The 16,186-nt window shown below is 45.9% G+C and overlaps 1 protein-coding gene across 5 annotated transcripts in view; it reads left to right on the forward strand.

Moving 5' to 3' along the window:
* The window catches only part of ARHGEF10L (Rho guanine nucleotide exchange factor 10 like), a 103,937-nt gene that overhangs the window by 40,245 nt on the left and 47,506 nt on the right, over positions 1 to 16,186 (forward strand). For all 5 annotated transcript variants that reach the window (XM_040423028.1, XM_040423045.1, XM_040423074.1 and 2 more), the window contains 2 exons: positions 5,053 to 5,080; positions 15,981 to 16,072. In XM_040423028.1, coding sequence (XP_040278962.1) covers positions 5,053 to 5,080; positions 15,981 to 16,072 — 120 coding nt within the window. The remainder of the gene's footprint in view (positions 1 to 5,052; positions 5,081 to 15,980; positions 16,073 to 16,186) is intronic.

Here is a 16,186-nt window from a genome sequence, read left to right on the forward strand (position 1 = left end):
GGACGCCAAGCAATTAGCTGAAGTTGCGCTATGCCAAAATTCTTTATGAATGACAATCCACACTGTCCGTTCAGAAACCGCCACCAGACGCGTTTCGGGAACTAGTAGTTCCTTCCTCAGTGGTGAAAAGGCAATGAATGGCCGCCGGAACCTAACAGCCGAGTTATAAACCATTCCGGGTCAATTTCAAATTCCGGACCGGATCATGATGGGAACAACCTGGTTCATAGGTGTCAATACATATTATACCTTTAACTATCGCATTCGTTTATATTAATAATATTAGTAGATGTTTGACTACCACGAATATTCATAGGTGTCAATACACATTATACAATAGACTACTGCATTATATATTTGTGTCAATACACCTTATACAATATTGATATATGTTACTCTATCTTTTGTATAACCATTGATACCGCATGGTTCATAGATGTCAATACACATTGTGCGTTTAATTGCCGCATTAAATGACATTGATAATACAGTCCTGATCATGAAGTTTAAGACCACTTGAAAAATGGCAGAAAATCCTATGTATCATGGCTGGATCTTAACAAGGTTCCCAGTAGAGCTTCAACATGCAACAAGAAGAAATGGGAGTGAGACAAAACATTTTTTGAGCATTCAATTTAATGAAAACAACGATTAAACTGAAACAGGCTGTTTTTCAACTGATCAGAAGTTTAGGACCACACCTCCAAAAAAAAACTAAACCCCCACAAAACAGAAATCCAACTTCCAAACATGAACTCAGTAATGAGTAGCTCCGCCGTTATTGTTTCGGCATGCTTGATGCAAGCGTTTCCATGAGGTGAGTGGGAACATTTCTCCAAGTGGTGAAAACGGCCGCACGAAGGCCATCTACTGTCTGGAGCTGTTGTCCATGTTTGTAAACTTCCCTTGCCATCCATCCCCAAAGGTTCCCAATTGGATTTAGATCAGGGGAACACGCAGGATGGGCCAAAAGAGTGATGTTATTCTCCTGGAAGAAGTCCCTTGTCCTGCGGGCCTTGTGTACTGTAGTCTTGTCCTGTTGAAAACCCAGTCGTTACCACACAGACGAGGGCCCTCAGTCGTGAGGAATGCTCTCTGCAACATCTGGACATAGCCAGCGGCCGTTTGACGCCCCTGCACTTCCTGAAGCTCCATTGTTCCACTGAAGGAAATAGCCCCCCAGATCATTATGGCGTCCCCTCCACTGTGGCGCGTAGAAAACATCTCAGGTGGGATCTGCTTGTCCTGCCAGTAACGTTGGAAACCATCAGGACCATCAAGGTTACATTTTTTCTCATCAGACAATAAAACTTTCTTCCACCTTTGAATGTCCCATGTTTGCTGCTCTCTTGCAAAGTCCAAACGAGCAGTTCTGTGGTGTTCAAGGAGACGAGGTCTTTGAAGATGTTTTTTGTTTTTGAAGCCCTTCAGTTTCAGATGCCGTCTGAATGTTACGGGGCTGCAGTCAGCACCAGTAAGGGCCTTAATTTGGGTCGAGGATCGTCCAGTGTCTTGACGGACAGCCAATTGGATCCTCCGGCTCAGTGCTGATGACATTTTTCCACTTGACTTTTTTGTTCCATAACCCTCAGGATCATTTAAGAAATTCCAAATGACTGTCTTACTGCGTCCCACCTCAGCAGCGATGGCGGCTGTGAGAGACCCTGCTTATGCAGTTCAACAACCCGACCACGTTCAAAAAGGGAGAGTTTTTTTGCCTTTGCCATCACAACGTGTGACTACCTGACAGAAAATGACAATGAATCCACATCTTTGCACAGATTTGGCCTTTTAAAGACATGTGGTCCTAAACTTCTGATCAGTTGAAAAACAGTCTGTTTCAGTTTAATCGTTGTTTTCATTAAATTGAATACTCAAAAAATGTTTTGTCTCACTCCCATTTCTTCTTGTTGCATGTTGAAGCTCTACTTGGAACCTTGTTAAGATCCAACAATGTAAAATATGATTTTTCCAGTGGTCTTAAACTTTTGATCAGGACTGTATTAGTAGATGTAATTAGGATTACGTCTACTAATATTATCAATGTCATTTAATGCGGTAATTAAACGCACAATGTGTATTGACATCTATGAACCATGCGGTATCAATGGTTATACAAAAGATAGAGTAACATCTATCAATATTGTATAAGGTGTATTGACACAAATATATAATGCAGTAGTCTATTGTATAATGTGTATTGACACCTATGAATATTCGTGGTAGTCAAATAGTGTGCATTGACACCTGGCATTTATGGTATAAAAGATAGGATAACATCTACTAATATTATTAATATAAACGAATGCGGTAGTTAAAGGTATAATATGTATTGACACCTATGAACCAGGTTGTTCCCATCATGATCCGGTCCGGAATTTGAAATTCACCCAGAATGGTTTATAACTCGGCTGTTAGGTTCCGGCGGCCATTCATTGCCTTTTCACCACTGAGGAAGGAACTACTAGTTCCGAAACGCGTCTGGTGGCGGTTTCTGAACGGACAGTGTGGATTGTCATTCATAAAGAATTTTGGCATAGCGCAACTTCAGCTAATTGCTTGGCGTCCCGGCAAGTCCAACACGCATGCGTGGGAAGACGCCCAGCAAGGAGTGATACAAGCCATCACGATCCGAGGCTGGTTGGAAGTAAAGCAGCGTAGACTGTAACAAGAGCGCGAGGAACATATACAGCGAATGCTGTGGAAACCCATCGGGGATCAATAATAATATGCTGCTAATATATGTGCATAAGGAATGAGCTCATTGAGAACCGGCGCTGCACATTAAAGCAGTATAGCAGATAATATTACTAACCGCACGTCCAGAGGGAAGAAACAAATAAGGAAACCGTGTTTTTATTTCTATTTTTTATTTTTTGATACATGCGTGAGCTCCGCATTCAAAGGGACCTTGATCATGAAATAGACGATATGAATTGTGTTTTTTAGATAATATAAATGTAGAGATAGTTTTTAATGTATTGTGGTATATAATAAATGGTGGAATTGTGTGCAAATTACTGTGAGCCAGCCATTATTATTACTACTTTACTATCCTCTACATGGCTCCGGGGTCCTTTACTATCCTCTGCATGGCTCCGGGGTCCTTTACTATCCTCTGCATGGCTCCGGGGTCCTTTACTATCCTCTACATGGCTCCGGGGTCCTTTACTATCCTCTGCATGGCTCTGAGGGTCTTATTATTACTATTATCTTGGTTACAGCAATTCTGGGGGGTGGTCAGTGGGCTCGGCCCCAGGGTAACTGGTGAGCTTCCTCTACCGTATTGGTAACTTTGCAATATAGTAAAGTACCCTCAGAGGATAGTAAAGGACCTCGGAGCCATGTAGAGGATAGTAAAGGACCCCGGAGCCATGTAGAGGATAGTAAAGGACCCCGGAGCCATGTAGAGGATAGTAAAGGACCTTCAGAGCCATGTAGAGGATATTAAAGGACCCCGGAGCCATGTAGAGAATAGTAAAGGACCTTCAGAGCCATGTAGAGGATATTAAAGGACCCCGGAGCCATGTAGAGGATAGTAAAGGACCCCGGAGCCATGTAGAGGATAGTAAAGGACCCCCGAGCCATGTAGAGGATAGTAAAGGACCCCGGAGCCATGTAGAGGATAGTAAAGGACCTCGGAGACATGTAGAGGATAGTAAAGGACCTTCAGAGCCATGTAGAGGATAGTAAAGGACCCTGGAGCCATGTAGAGGATAATAAAGGACCCCGGAGCCATGTAGAGGATAGTAAAGGACCCCGGAGACATGTAGAGGATAGTAAAGGACCCCGGAGACATGTAGAGGATAGTAAAGGACCCTGGAGCAATGTAGAAGATAGTAAAGGACCCCGGAGCCATGTAGAGGATAGTAAAGGACCCCGGAGCCAGGGAGAATATAGTAAAGTACCCTCAGAGCCATGTAGAGGATAGTAAAGGACCTCGGAGACATGTAGAGGATAGTAAAGGACCTTCAGAGCCATGTAGAGGATAGTAAAGGACCCTGGAGCCATGTAGAGGATAATAAAGGACCCCGGAGCCATGTAGAGGATAGTAAAGGACCCCGGAGACATGTAGAGGATAGTAAAGGACCCCGGAGACATGTAGAGGATAGTAAAGGACCCTGGAGCAATGTAGAAGATAGTAAAGGACCCCGGAGCCATGTAGAGGATAGTAAAGGACCCCGGAGCCAGGGAGAATATAGTAAAGTACCCTCAGAGCCATGTAGAGGATAGTAATGGTCCCCTACATCGATGTGGAAGAAAGTAGCAACCCCCCAGAGCCGTCTAGAGGAAACTAAATACCATCTGGAGCCACGTAGAGGAAAGTAATGTCCCCTACATCCATGTGGAAGAAAGTAAAGCCCCCCTCCCCCCTTCCAAAGCCATGTGAAGAGAAATAAAGAACTGCCATGTCAGGGGGAATTTGACATATGAGGATCAGAAAGGAGCAATGAGGAAATCCAGTAAAACCAGGAGATGTGAATAATCTCTAACCATCTGATAATCTGGCCACTAAATGCCAGATTAAAGGAATTGTACAAGGAGAGGTGCGCATTGATTATCGGTTTATGTGCTTTTTACTTGTCGGTCTATGGGCAGAAACTCTTTGCAGAATGGGGAGATAAACCCACTCCTCCTGCAGTGAAATCCTGCCAGACCGTTCACCAGGCAGCGCGGCCTCCGATACAGGACCGGCCTTATATTATGCCAGGAAATATTACTGTATATTACTATTGAGAAGGAAATCAATGATCTCATGGTCATGTGACCCTCTGGGAGTGACCAGAGCCGTCCTATATAGACAATGGTGGCATTGATAACAGTGACGAACGGAGCCCCTGCTGCTGTGTGTGACATAATGACCTCCGCTCAGCAGTGCGGGGGCCCCTCCCTGTACTCTGCTATAATACTGAGCTGTGATGTCACTCATGATGTCATCATCTGTCCGATAGAAAGCTAATCCCAGGGCAGGTTCATGATGATGGGGAGTAGATGGTGGAGATTTCCTGTCGTAAATAAATTGTAGGATTCACTTTTTTTTTCTTTTTGCAGAACCAACTGCTCCGGCGCGACCATCAAAGTAAGTAAAGAGCTCGGAGCTGTCCTGTCCCTGCATGCTGGACACGTATAGAGTGATATCAACCCTATTCACATACAGATACATTGCAGTTCTGCATCTCTGGCCTCCTTAAAATGTTCACCCCTTAACCCGCTTCCTCCAAAATCAGGGGCTCCATGTGAAAAGATCTAGTCTGGCCTCACTGTGCACAAAACCATTACCAGCGCGTGGGGTGCCCATAGACCTCGTCTGACCGATAGCTATTCTTCCCGACAACCTCATACACGTGCATGCTGGTTGTCAACATGGAGAAAGACAGAGGCAAAAACAAAGGGTCAGACGGAAAAAAAAATTGACTCAGTTTGCTCGCTCCTCTGTCGGCCAGTCCCGCGGAGAGTGGCAAGTTCAGCCGATAATACACTAAGGCATCACGACCGTGGTGCCGCCATGTCAGGGAACTGGGACCCGCACCTGTCAGACATTGGAGCCATATTCTAGCGTATGAGATGATACAACCCCTTTAAAGGGGTATTCCCATCTTAATGATCACTGTCAAATCTGTTAATGATTTGACAGTGATCATTTTTCTAAATACATTTTATTACCCAATTCCTACCCTTTTTGAGAAAATAAGTCCCCTCTTACTTGATTGTTGTCTTTCGTCTCCCCTGGTTTACGGCCACCTCTCCTGTCGAATCCCGCCGGGCCGCGCTTGCGCAGAAGCTTGAAGATTCTCTCCCGGCCGGGCCGCGCAATGTCCTGAACGCACACACTGCCTGCATGCGCCATGATGACTACTATACACGCCAGGAATAAGTCACCATGGCGCATGCGCGGCGGTGTGCGCGTTCAGGACATTGCGTGGCCCGGCTGGGAGAAAAACTTCAGTCTTCTGCGCAAGCGTGGCCCGGCCAGGAGAAGACGTCAATCAAGCCCAGCCGAATCCAGGAAGTGAACGTCGCGCTGGACGAAGGTAAGTATGAAAACTGAAGATGGGAATACCCCTTTAAGGAGATTTAGCACCCTGCCTAAACCACTTCCAAGGCATCACACTCAGCCAGCCAGAATCCTACTCTGTACCGACGAGGCGAAAGCCCCCCCCCGAAACAGCTGTCTACAGATGGATATCTGGCTTGGCTATTTTCCCTTGTCAAATCCAAAGGCTTGTTGGAAAATCTGATTTTGACTCATAGGGAGCCACTTCCACAAGATGGCGCTAGCGAGATGGTTCTCTTCCTTCGGAGATGCCTCTTTGCATGTTGTTTTCCCATGGAGCATTGCCAATAAGTCTCCATACACAGCCTGCACACCCCACCTAAACCCCCTCCATTGCAAAGGGTAAAATCCATGGTCTAAATTGACATGCTGCAGATTTCAAATCCGCACCGGATATGTAGCATGTGGATGGCATTTCATGGATTTGCTTTTGGTGCGGCAAATGTACGGCAGCAAATTTGTGGCGTATCCGCCACGTATGAACCTACCTGCACACGATGCATGTTACGTGTATTTTTTTGTGTGCCGCAAATCTGCAATGTAATACAGTATCAGATAAGTAGACGAGATTGTACGTCTCTTGATTACACGAGCAGAAATGCTCAGCGTGTAAATGGACCGGCGGCGCGGATTTTTTAATCTGTAATGTGTCAGTTCTTTGTGCAGCTTTTCATTGTGGATTTTATCCTTTGCAATGCAAAGAATAAAATCTGGGGCAAATCCGCATGAAAAATTCACCGAAAATACATTCATTGTGCGCAGGTAGGCCAACTTGACCAGAAATGTGCCTTAATCCATGGGGGTCAATTACTAAGGCTACTTTCACACTTGCGTTGTGAGTATCCGGCAGGCAGTTCCGTCGCCTGAACTGCCTGCCGGATCCGGCAATCTGTATGCAAACGGATACCATTTGTAGACAGATCCGGATGCGGATCTGTCTTACAAATCCATTGCAATACCGGATCCGACTCTCCAGTTGTCATCCAGAAAAACGGATCCGGTATTTATCTTTTTCACATTTTTAAAGGTCGGCGCATGCGCAGACCGCAAAACCGGATCCGTTTTTCCGGAACACTTGGGCATTAATGCATTTTAATGGAAAATAATGCCGGATCCGGCATGCCGGCAAGTGTTCCGGAATTTTGGACGGAGGAAAATCCGCAGCATGCTGCGGTATTTTCTCCGTCCAAAAACCGTACAGTGACTGAACTGAAGACATCCTGAACGGATTGCTCTCCATTCAGAATGCCTTAAGATAAAACTGATCAGTTTTTTTCCGGTATTGAGCCCCTAGGACGGAACTCAATACCGGAAAAGTTTAACACAAGTGTGAAAGTACCCTTAGACTGTCATTTTTTGGTGGTCCTTTTAGTTCATTTTGCATCGTTGTTGATGCCGGAAGATGCGGCTAATTTATAAATAAGGGCTCATGCACACGGACATATTTTTTTCCATATCCGTTCTGATTTTTTTAAGCGGCCCGTATGCGGAACCATTCACTTCAATGGGACTGAAAAAAAAAAAAACCGGAAATTTATCCATGTGCATTCTGTTTCTATAAGTCCATTCAGCTAAAAAAAATAGAACATGTCCTATTATTGTCCGCATTACGGACAAGGATAGTACTGTTCTATTAGGGGCCGGCTGTTCCGTTTTCCAAAATACGGAATGCACATGGCCAGTATCCGTGTTTTGCGGATCCACAACTTTACATACTGCAAAACATCCAATGGTCTTGTGCTTGAGCCCTTAGGTAGTCTTTGCTGGCGTAGTTTTACACCTGTCTTTTACGCCTTTTTCTTTTTGGTACATTTCCCGGGGCCAGGACTCCCTTGACACTGCTATTTGTTTAACACGGTGCAAAAACCCCCATGTAGCAAAATATTGTCGCATGGGCATTCAAAAAGTTGCAAAAAGGGGGTTGTGCAACAGTATAACACTAAATAAAACGGGCATAAAAATATTCAGAAATAAACCCCAAGTTTTCACCATTGACGCCTGTGGGAGCCGCAGTGCACAGGATTTCAAGGGGTATTCCTTCATTCACCGATAAAGAGTGAACAGGGCGCAAGACCATCCCTAAATTCACTCAAAGGACCCTGTCCTGGTGATCTGTGGTGGTCCCCAGTCAGGCCCCCAAATATCAGATACTTATCCCCTATCCCGTGGTATCCTGCGGGATGTACTTGTACAGTTCACATTTATGACGCGGTCAGTCCGTTATTTGAGGCCACCATCTGAAGGGCCTGAGAGTGAGGTTAGAGCGATGTCCTGGGAGCTGGACGCTGAAAAGTAAGAAAACAAAGATATTTCAGAATGAGATATTTTTGGACAGGTCTCTGGGGAGTCTGCGATCAGGCTGAGCGCGGCGTGCACTAATCCCTGAAACATCCCACTGGTTCTGCTCTTATAAGGAATTATCCGGAATGTGGAATTGTGACTGGAGGAACTTCCGGATTATCAGTGGTCCAATACACACAGCTCAGAATGTATCAGAGGTCCAATATGGACGATTAGCTCTCTGTTGGAGGGGCCACAGGTGTAATAATCCCCAGAATACATCACAATGTATCTGTCAGGAGGTAGAGAGGATAGAGCAATGTTCTGCAGATCTCCACAGAGGTCAGTGGTGTAATCAGGGCCGGTGTTAGGGGGGCGCAAACGGGGCAATTGCCCAGGGCCCCCATCCCTAAATGGGGCCCCCTGCTGAGCTGCCCAGACAGATGTGGAAGAGAGCTGAGGACAGCACAGCAAGGAGCGCTGGTCTCGGGCTCCACAGCCGTCAGGAGGACCTGGCCCCGCCCCCTCACCGGAGGCCCTGCACTGTGACGGTGGTGGTGAGGTCAGAATGTCGCCCTCTAGTGACCGGACATATGTGCTGCCCCTCTGTAAATGACAAGGGCTGCTTGTTGGCAGACATAACCTGATAGGCGCAGGAGGGGAGGGGGCAGCCTGCAGAGAATATACAGGACCTGTCCTCTGCACCCCCCCCCCCCCCCCCTGTAGCTGTTTTAACTATTTGCTGCCTGGAACACAGTTGTCTAAATATAATGTGATCTCATATCTATCTATCTATCTATTATCTATTATCTATCTCCTATCTCCTATCTATCTCATTATCTGTCTATCTATCTATCTTGGAAAACGAAGATGCAGCACACTCTCTTGTTCGGGTGCAAGTCAGGCCGGTAGAGGACCAGCACCACGGTCCAATTCAGTAAGACGAAAAAAAGCCAGCAGCACACCATAAATTTCAAAAGGAACACATGCAGTATATTCACCCAGTGTCATGTAGCAGCGACGTTTCAACCGCTTGTTGCGGTCTTTCTCAGGCTATGTGCACATGTGTTACAATCACACAATATATAGGTGTATCAATCAAAGATGTAATCAAATCAATCAAATATAAAAGTGAACAAAATTCATGATATCAACATTTAAAATATATAAGAAAATCTCATTATCAGTATCCAAAGTACATAAGTGCAGTCCTTTCACAGTGTTCCGTGATCAATTACATAGTGTACCGTGAACATACATAATACAGTGTAATTACTCATTATAAGGTGCAAGTGTACCCTGTTACATAGTGTAACTTAAAAAACTCACAATCAGCTGATATGTAACAGGGTACACTTGCACCTTATAATGAGTAATTACACTGTATTATGTATGTTCACGGTACACTATGTAATTGATCACGGAACACTGTGAAAGGACTGCACTTATGTACTTTGGATACTGATAATGAGATTTGCTTATATATTTTATACAGAGCACTGGTAACAGGGACTATTTTCAGGTGTTTTCTGATTATTTAAAGGGAACCTGTCACCTCATTTACATATGAATAAAACTCAGTTTTTGCCCCTGGTGAACATCCAGACAAAAAGACTGAGGTACCATTTGACTGATCTATAGTTATGTTACAGGGCTAGGTAAGTGGTCTATAAGGGCAAATTGTGGTGACAGACTCCCTTTAAAGGGAACCTGTCACCGGGATTTTGGGTATAGAGCTGAGGACATGGGTTGCTAGATGGCCGCTAGCACATCCGCAATACCCAGTCCCCATAGCTCTGTGTGCTTTTATTGTGTAAAAAAAACTATTTGATACATATGCTAATTAACATAAGAGTCATATCTTACTTGTGTGACCAGAGAAGAGTCATATTTTCAAGCTCTGACACATCTCAGGTTAATTTGCATATGTATCAAATCATTTTTTTTACACAATAAAAGCACACAGAGCTATGGGGACTGGATATTGCGGATGTGCTAGCGGCCATCTAGCAATCCATGTCCTCAGCTCTATACACAAAATCCAGGTGACAGGTTCCCTTTAAAGGGAGTCTGTCACCACAATTTGCCCTTATAGACCACTTACCTAGCCCTGTAACATAACTATAGATCAGTCAAATGGTACCTCAGTCTTTTTGTCTGGATGTTCACCAGGGGCAAAAACTGAGTTTTATTCATATGTAAATGAGGGCCCGCCCTGTAAGCCTCTTACGTCACCCAGTGTACTGGCCGATATCCCGCCCGCGCATGCGCACTGCATGGAATGATGCTGCTGCCCACATCGGTCATCACAGTGCGCATGCGCCATCGAGATATCGGCCAGTACACTGGATGACGTAAGAGGCTTACAGGGCGGGCCAAGCAACAGGCTGGGGAGGGGTTATAACGGATGCAGACGGTTGTATTATCAGTAACGGAAGCGTTTTTGCTGATCCATGACGGATCTGCAAAAAACGCTAGTGTGAAAGTAGCCTAAGAGAGTTAAGCAAGTCTCCTGGCAAACTTGCTAAGGGAAGCACACTTAGGGCTCATGCACACAAACGTGTGCCAGCCGTTCCAATGCGGGGGCACCATCCGTGCGGTTGCTGCAGATGGAAACAGATCCATTCAACTTAAATGAGTCCATGATCCGTCCACACCGCAAAAACATAGAACATGTTTTTTTTTTTTGCGGTGCGGAGGCACGGAGAGTAACCCCACGAAAGGACTCCTCCCTTCCACACTGTGGCTTTTGGATTGCGGACCCATTGATATGAATGGATCCGTATCCGCGATGGGGGGAGGGGGCACACGGTCGGTGCCCACATATTGCAGACGAGCGACGGCCGTCTGCACGAGCCCTAAGGCCTCTTGCACACGACCGTATGGCTTTTTCAGTATATTGCTGTCCGCAAAAAACAGATCCGCAAAAAAATACGTATGTCTCTAGAGAGGTGAGTGGTGTAATAATCTGCAGAATATATCACTATGTACCTGTCAGGAGTTAGAGGGGACAGAGCGATGTTCTGCAGATCTCTAGAGAGGTGAGTGGTGTAATAATCTGCAGAATATATCACTATGTATCTGTCAGGAGGTAGAGAGGACAGAGCGATGTTCTGCAGATTTCTAGAGAGGTGAGTGGTGTAATAATCTGCAGAATATATCACCATGTACCTGTCAGGAGGTAGAGAAGACAGATAAATGTTCTGCAGATCTCTAGAGAGGTGAGTGGTGTAATAATCTGCAGGATATCTCACTACGTATCTGTCAGGAGTTAGAGGGGACAGAGCAATGTTCTGCAGGTCTTTAGAGAGGTGAGTGGTGTAATAATCTGCAGGATATATCACTATGTATCTGTCAGGAGGTAGAGAGGACAGAGCAATGTTCTGCAGATCTCTAGAGAGGTGAGTGGTGTAATAATCTGCAGAATATATCACTATGCATCTGTCAGGAGTTAGAGATGACAGAGCGATGTTCTGCAGATATCTAGAGAGGTGAGTGATGTAATAATCTGCAGAATATATCACTATGTATCTGTCAGGAGGTAGAGAGGACAGAGCAATGTTCTGCAGATCTCTAGAGAGGTGAGTGGTGTAATAATCTGCAGAATATATCACTATGCATCTGTCAGGAGTTAGAGATGACAGAGCGATGTTCTGCAGATATCTAGAGAGGTGAGTGATGTAATAATCTGCAGAATATATCACTATGTATCTGTCAGGAGTTAGAGGTGACAGAGCGATGTTCTGCAGATATCTAGAGAGGTGAGTGATGTAACAATCTGCAGGATATATCACTATGTATCTGTCAGGAGGTAGAGAGGACAGAGCAATGTTCTGCAGGTCTCTAGAGAGGTGAGTGGTGTAATAATCTGCAGAATATATCACTATGTACCTGTCAGGAGGTAGAGAGGACAGAGCGATGTTCTGCAGATCTCTAGAGAGGTGAGTGGTGTAATAATCTGCAGGATATATCACTATGTATCTGTCAGGAGGTAGAGAGGACAGAGCGATGTTCTGCAGGTCTTTAGAGAGGTGAGTGGTGTAATAATCTGCAGAATATATCACTATGCATCTGTCAGGAGGTAGAGATGACAGAGCGATGTTCTGCAGATATCTAGAGAGGTGAGTGATGTAATAATCTGCAGAATATATCACTATGTATCTGTCAGGAGTTAGAGGTGACAGAGCGATGTTCTGCAGATATCTAGAGAGGTGAGTGGTGTAATAATCTGCAGGATATATCACTATGTATCTGTCAGGAGGTAGAGAGGACAGAGCAATGTTCTGCAGGTCTCTAGAGAGGTGAGTGGTGTAATAATCTGCAGAATATATCACTATGTATCTGTCAGGAGTTAGAGGTGACAGAGCGATGTTCTGCAGATATCTAGAGAGGTGAGTGGTGTAATAATCTGCAGGATATATCACTATGTATCTGTCAGGAGGTAGAGAGGACAGAGCAATGTTCTGCAGATCTCTAGAGAGGTGAGTGGTGTAATAATCTGCAGAATATATCACTATGTACCTGTCAGGAGGTAGAGAGGACAGAGCAATGATCTGCAGTTCTATCAGAAGGTGAGTGGTGTAATAATCTGCAGAATATATCACTATGTGTCTGTCAGGAGGTAGAGAGGAGAGAGCAATGCTCTGCAGATCTCTGGAGAGGCGAGTGGTGTAATAATCTGCAGAATATATCACTATGCATCTGTCAGGAGTTAGAGAGGACAGAGTAATGTTCTGCAGATCTCTGGAGAGGTGAGTGGTGTAATAATCTGCAGGATATATCACTATGCATCTGTCAGGAGGTAGAGGGGACAGAGCAATGTTCTGCAGATCTCTAGAGAGGCGACTGGTGTAATAATCTGCAGAATATATCACTATGTATCTGTCAGGAGTTAGAGGGGACAGAGCAATGTTCTGCAGATCTCTAGAGAGGCGAGTGGTGTAATAATCTGCAGAATATATCACTATGTATCTGTCAGGAGTTAGAGGGGACAGAGCAATGTTCTGCAGATCTCTAGAGAGGCGAGTGGTGTAATAATCTGCAGAATATATCACTATGTATCTGTCAGGAGTTAGAGGGGACAGAGCAATGTTCTGCAGATCTCTAGAGAGGCGAGTGGTGTAATAATCTGCAGAATATATCACTATGTATCTGTCAGGAGTTAGAGGGGACAGAGCAATGTTCTGCAGATCTCTAGAGAGGCGAGTGGTGTAATAATCTGCAGAATATATCACTATGTATCTGTCAGGAGTTAGAGGGGACAGAGCAATGTTCTGCAGATCTCTAGAGAGGTCAGTGGTGTAATAATCTGCAGAATAGATCACTATGTATCTGTCAGGAGTTAGAGGGGACAGAGCCCCAGCGGCGCCCCCTGCACCATTGCCCTCGCTGGTTGTCCGTGTACTGGGAAGTATCTATGAGGAACGTTCCGTTATTGTGACAGCTTCTCTCGGGCTGGGATCTCCCTCCTTTTCCGCCTGCAGGAGACGGTTCCTTATTCATCTCATTTACATTTCCTAGAAAACAAGCCATTAATGCAAGGATTAGAAGTCCCAGCACGAGGCAGGTAAAAGCATGCTGGGATTTCTAGTTCTGCACGGATCTGTGTCTTGTGCTAAAGCAGACAGAAGGAAATGTTTTGCCCGTCCACCACTCCCAGCCCACCTTCCCTCCAGGACTCCCTGGCTGTTCTTGAACCTGATGGACAAGATGACCCGCAACGATGAGGTGGTCAGTAATAATAGCACTGATATTCTGCATCCATCAACTCATCACAGCTGAGGGTTTGCTACAATTGTATCCAGTCTAGACAATCCACCTGGGCAGCACTCTGCAGTCTTGACAGTTTGATACAATGTATCAGTCTGCTCTAGAACGGATACATTGTAACTCACTGTCAGCCGTGAGCAGCATCAGGTCAGGACAGAATTTTGGATTTCAAGGGGGTTGTCCCATCTGAGACATGGGTGGCACATCTCTTGGATATATCCCCAATGTCATATAGGTGTGGGTCCCACCTCTTGGACCAGCACCTATCTCCAGAACGGGACCTCCAAAGTGAGCAGAGAGCAGCTGCGTATGTGCCGCCACCCTCCATTCATTGCTATGGGACTGCTGAAAATGGCCGAGCGCTGACAGCCCCATAGAAGTGGATGGAGCGGTGGCCATGCTGCTCTCCATTAATTTTTATGGGACTTCTGAAAATAGTCGAGTGCCCCCGCTCGACTAATTGCAAAGCTGCTATAGAAATGAATGGAGAGCGCGTTGCACATGCGTGGTGCCATGTCCTTTACTTTTGGGGGGGGGAACATTCTGGACCCCCCACTTCTTTGACATAGGAATATACCACCAATGTCTATGATGAGACAATCAGTTCAAATGAATGTTTCCATTCACTGACATGTGTGGTGTATTCTCCTTCACTTTTTTTTGGTGGGGGGGGGGGGGCATTCTAGAGATAGGTGCGGGTCCTCACCTACCTGACATTGGTGGCAGAGAGCCTAGCCATATGGCATGCCACCAATGTCTACGATGAGACAACCCGTTCAAATGAATGTTTCCATTCACTGACATGCGCGGTGTATTCTCCTTCACTTTTTTTGGTGGGGGGGGGGGGCATTCTAGAGATAGGTGCGGGTCCTCACCTACCTGACATTGGTGGCAGAGAGCCTAGCCATATGGCATGCCACCAATGTCTACGATGAGACAACCCCTTTAAATGAATGTTTCCATTCACTGACAGCAATCAGAGATCTTGTAAAAGGTGACGATATTAGAAAATCGCCTAAAACCAGGAGAAAACATGTTTTGTTTTTTTCCGCCATCGCAGGTCGGTCGGTCAGCGCCAGCTCTGGAGGTTTCCAGGAGGCTCCTGGCAGCCAGACTGAGCGCACATTCTGCCGGCCGCTCCCGTCGGACATGATATCATGCGGCCTCCATGTCTTCCCCGCTGTTCTCAGCCGGCACAGACCATTGACATGCAGATTGTTGTGAGAATGTCACCCTGTAGCCCCAGTTCTGGGAGAGGCAGACATAGGAGAAGGAGGAGGAGAGGGGGGGAGGGGGCAATGGTGAGAGCGAGGCCCGGGATGTAAGACTGGAGTCTGAAGCTTTCATCCACTTCCTGCTGGACACATTCATGGCAGCGGAGGGATTTGCTGGGCTGTGAGGGGTTAAGCGCAGGTAACTGCAGGCAGGGATGTGGTCAGACTAAATGGGACTGTTATAGGGGCACCCTACCCTCACGCTAATGGTTCCCGCAGGACGTGTCTGTACGCTGTAACCTTCTAACACAACAGCCTGTAATCCGCAATGAATGATGAGACCGGGGGAAATGTTTGCTACTTTCTGGGGTGTAGCCCATGAGCGTACGGCTCTGCACAGACTTCCCCGAAATAATTCGAGACAGCTGAATCCCAGAGACCTCGGCCACAGGAGACAGAGCTCCCATTGTGTGGCCCCCATGTGTTTCCCCCAAACTCTTGCAGCAATGTCAGAGTAATTCTGAGAAGTGGAGAGTTCCTCCTCCGAGAGGTTATGTATAGATAGAGGATAACAGTACTGATACTCCCTGCACCTGATGTAACTGTGTGCCCTGGAGGTACCCCAATATTCCTGACACCTTTATACCCTCTTTTCTTTCCAGGTCCCCCTCTACTCTCAGTAATGAAGAGCGTGGGGGGCAGCAGAGGCTGGGACTCCATACATACAGCATCAAGAAGCATCTAAGCCAGAAACGTGAGTACTGACAATGATGGGAGTGCAGGCTGCTCCGTCATATGGCGGCTCTGTGTATATCATGAGAATGTATGAGGGCCGGTCCTGTTCCTTGTAGTGTGTGTAAACGCATTT

This window comes from Bufo bufo, chromosome 1 (assembly GCF_905171765.1).
Source record: "Bufo bufo chromosome 1, aBufBuf1.1, whole genome shotgun sequence".
In the NCBI taxonomy this organism is placed as follows: Eukaryota; Metazoa; Chordata; class Amphibia; order Anura; family Bufonidae; genus Bufo; species Bufo bufo.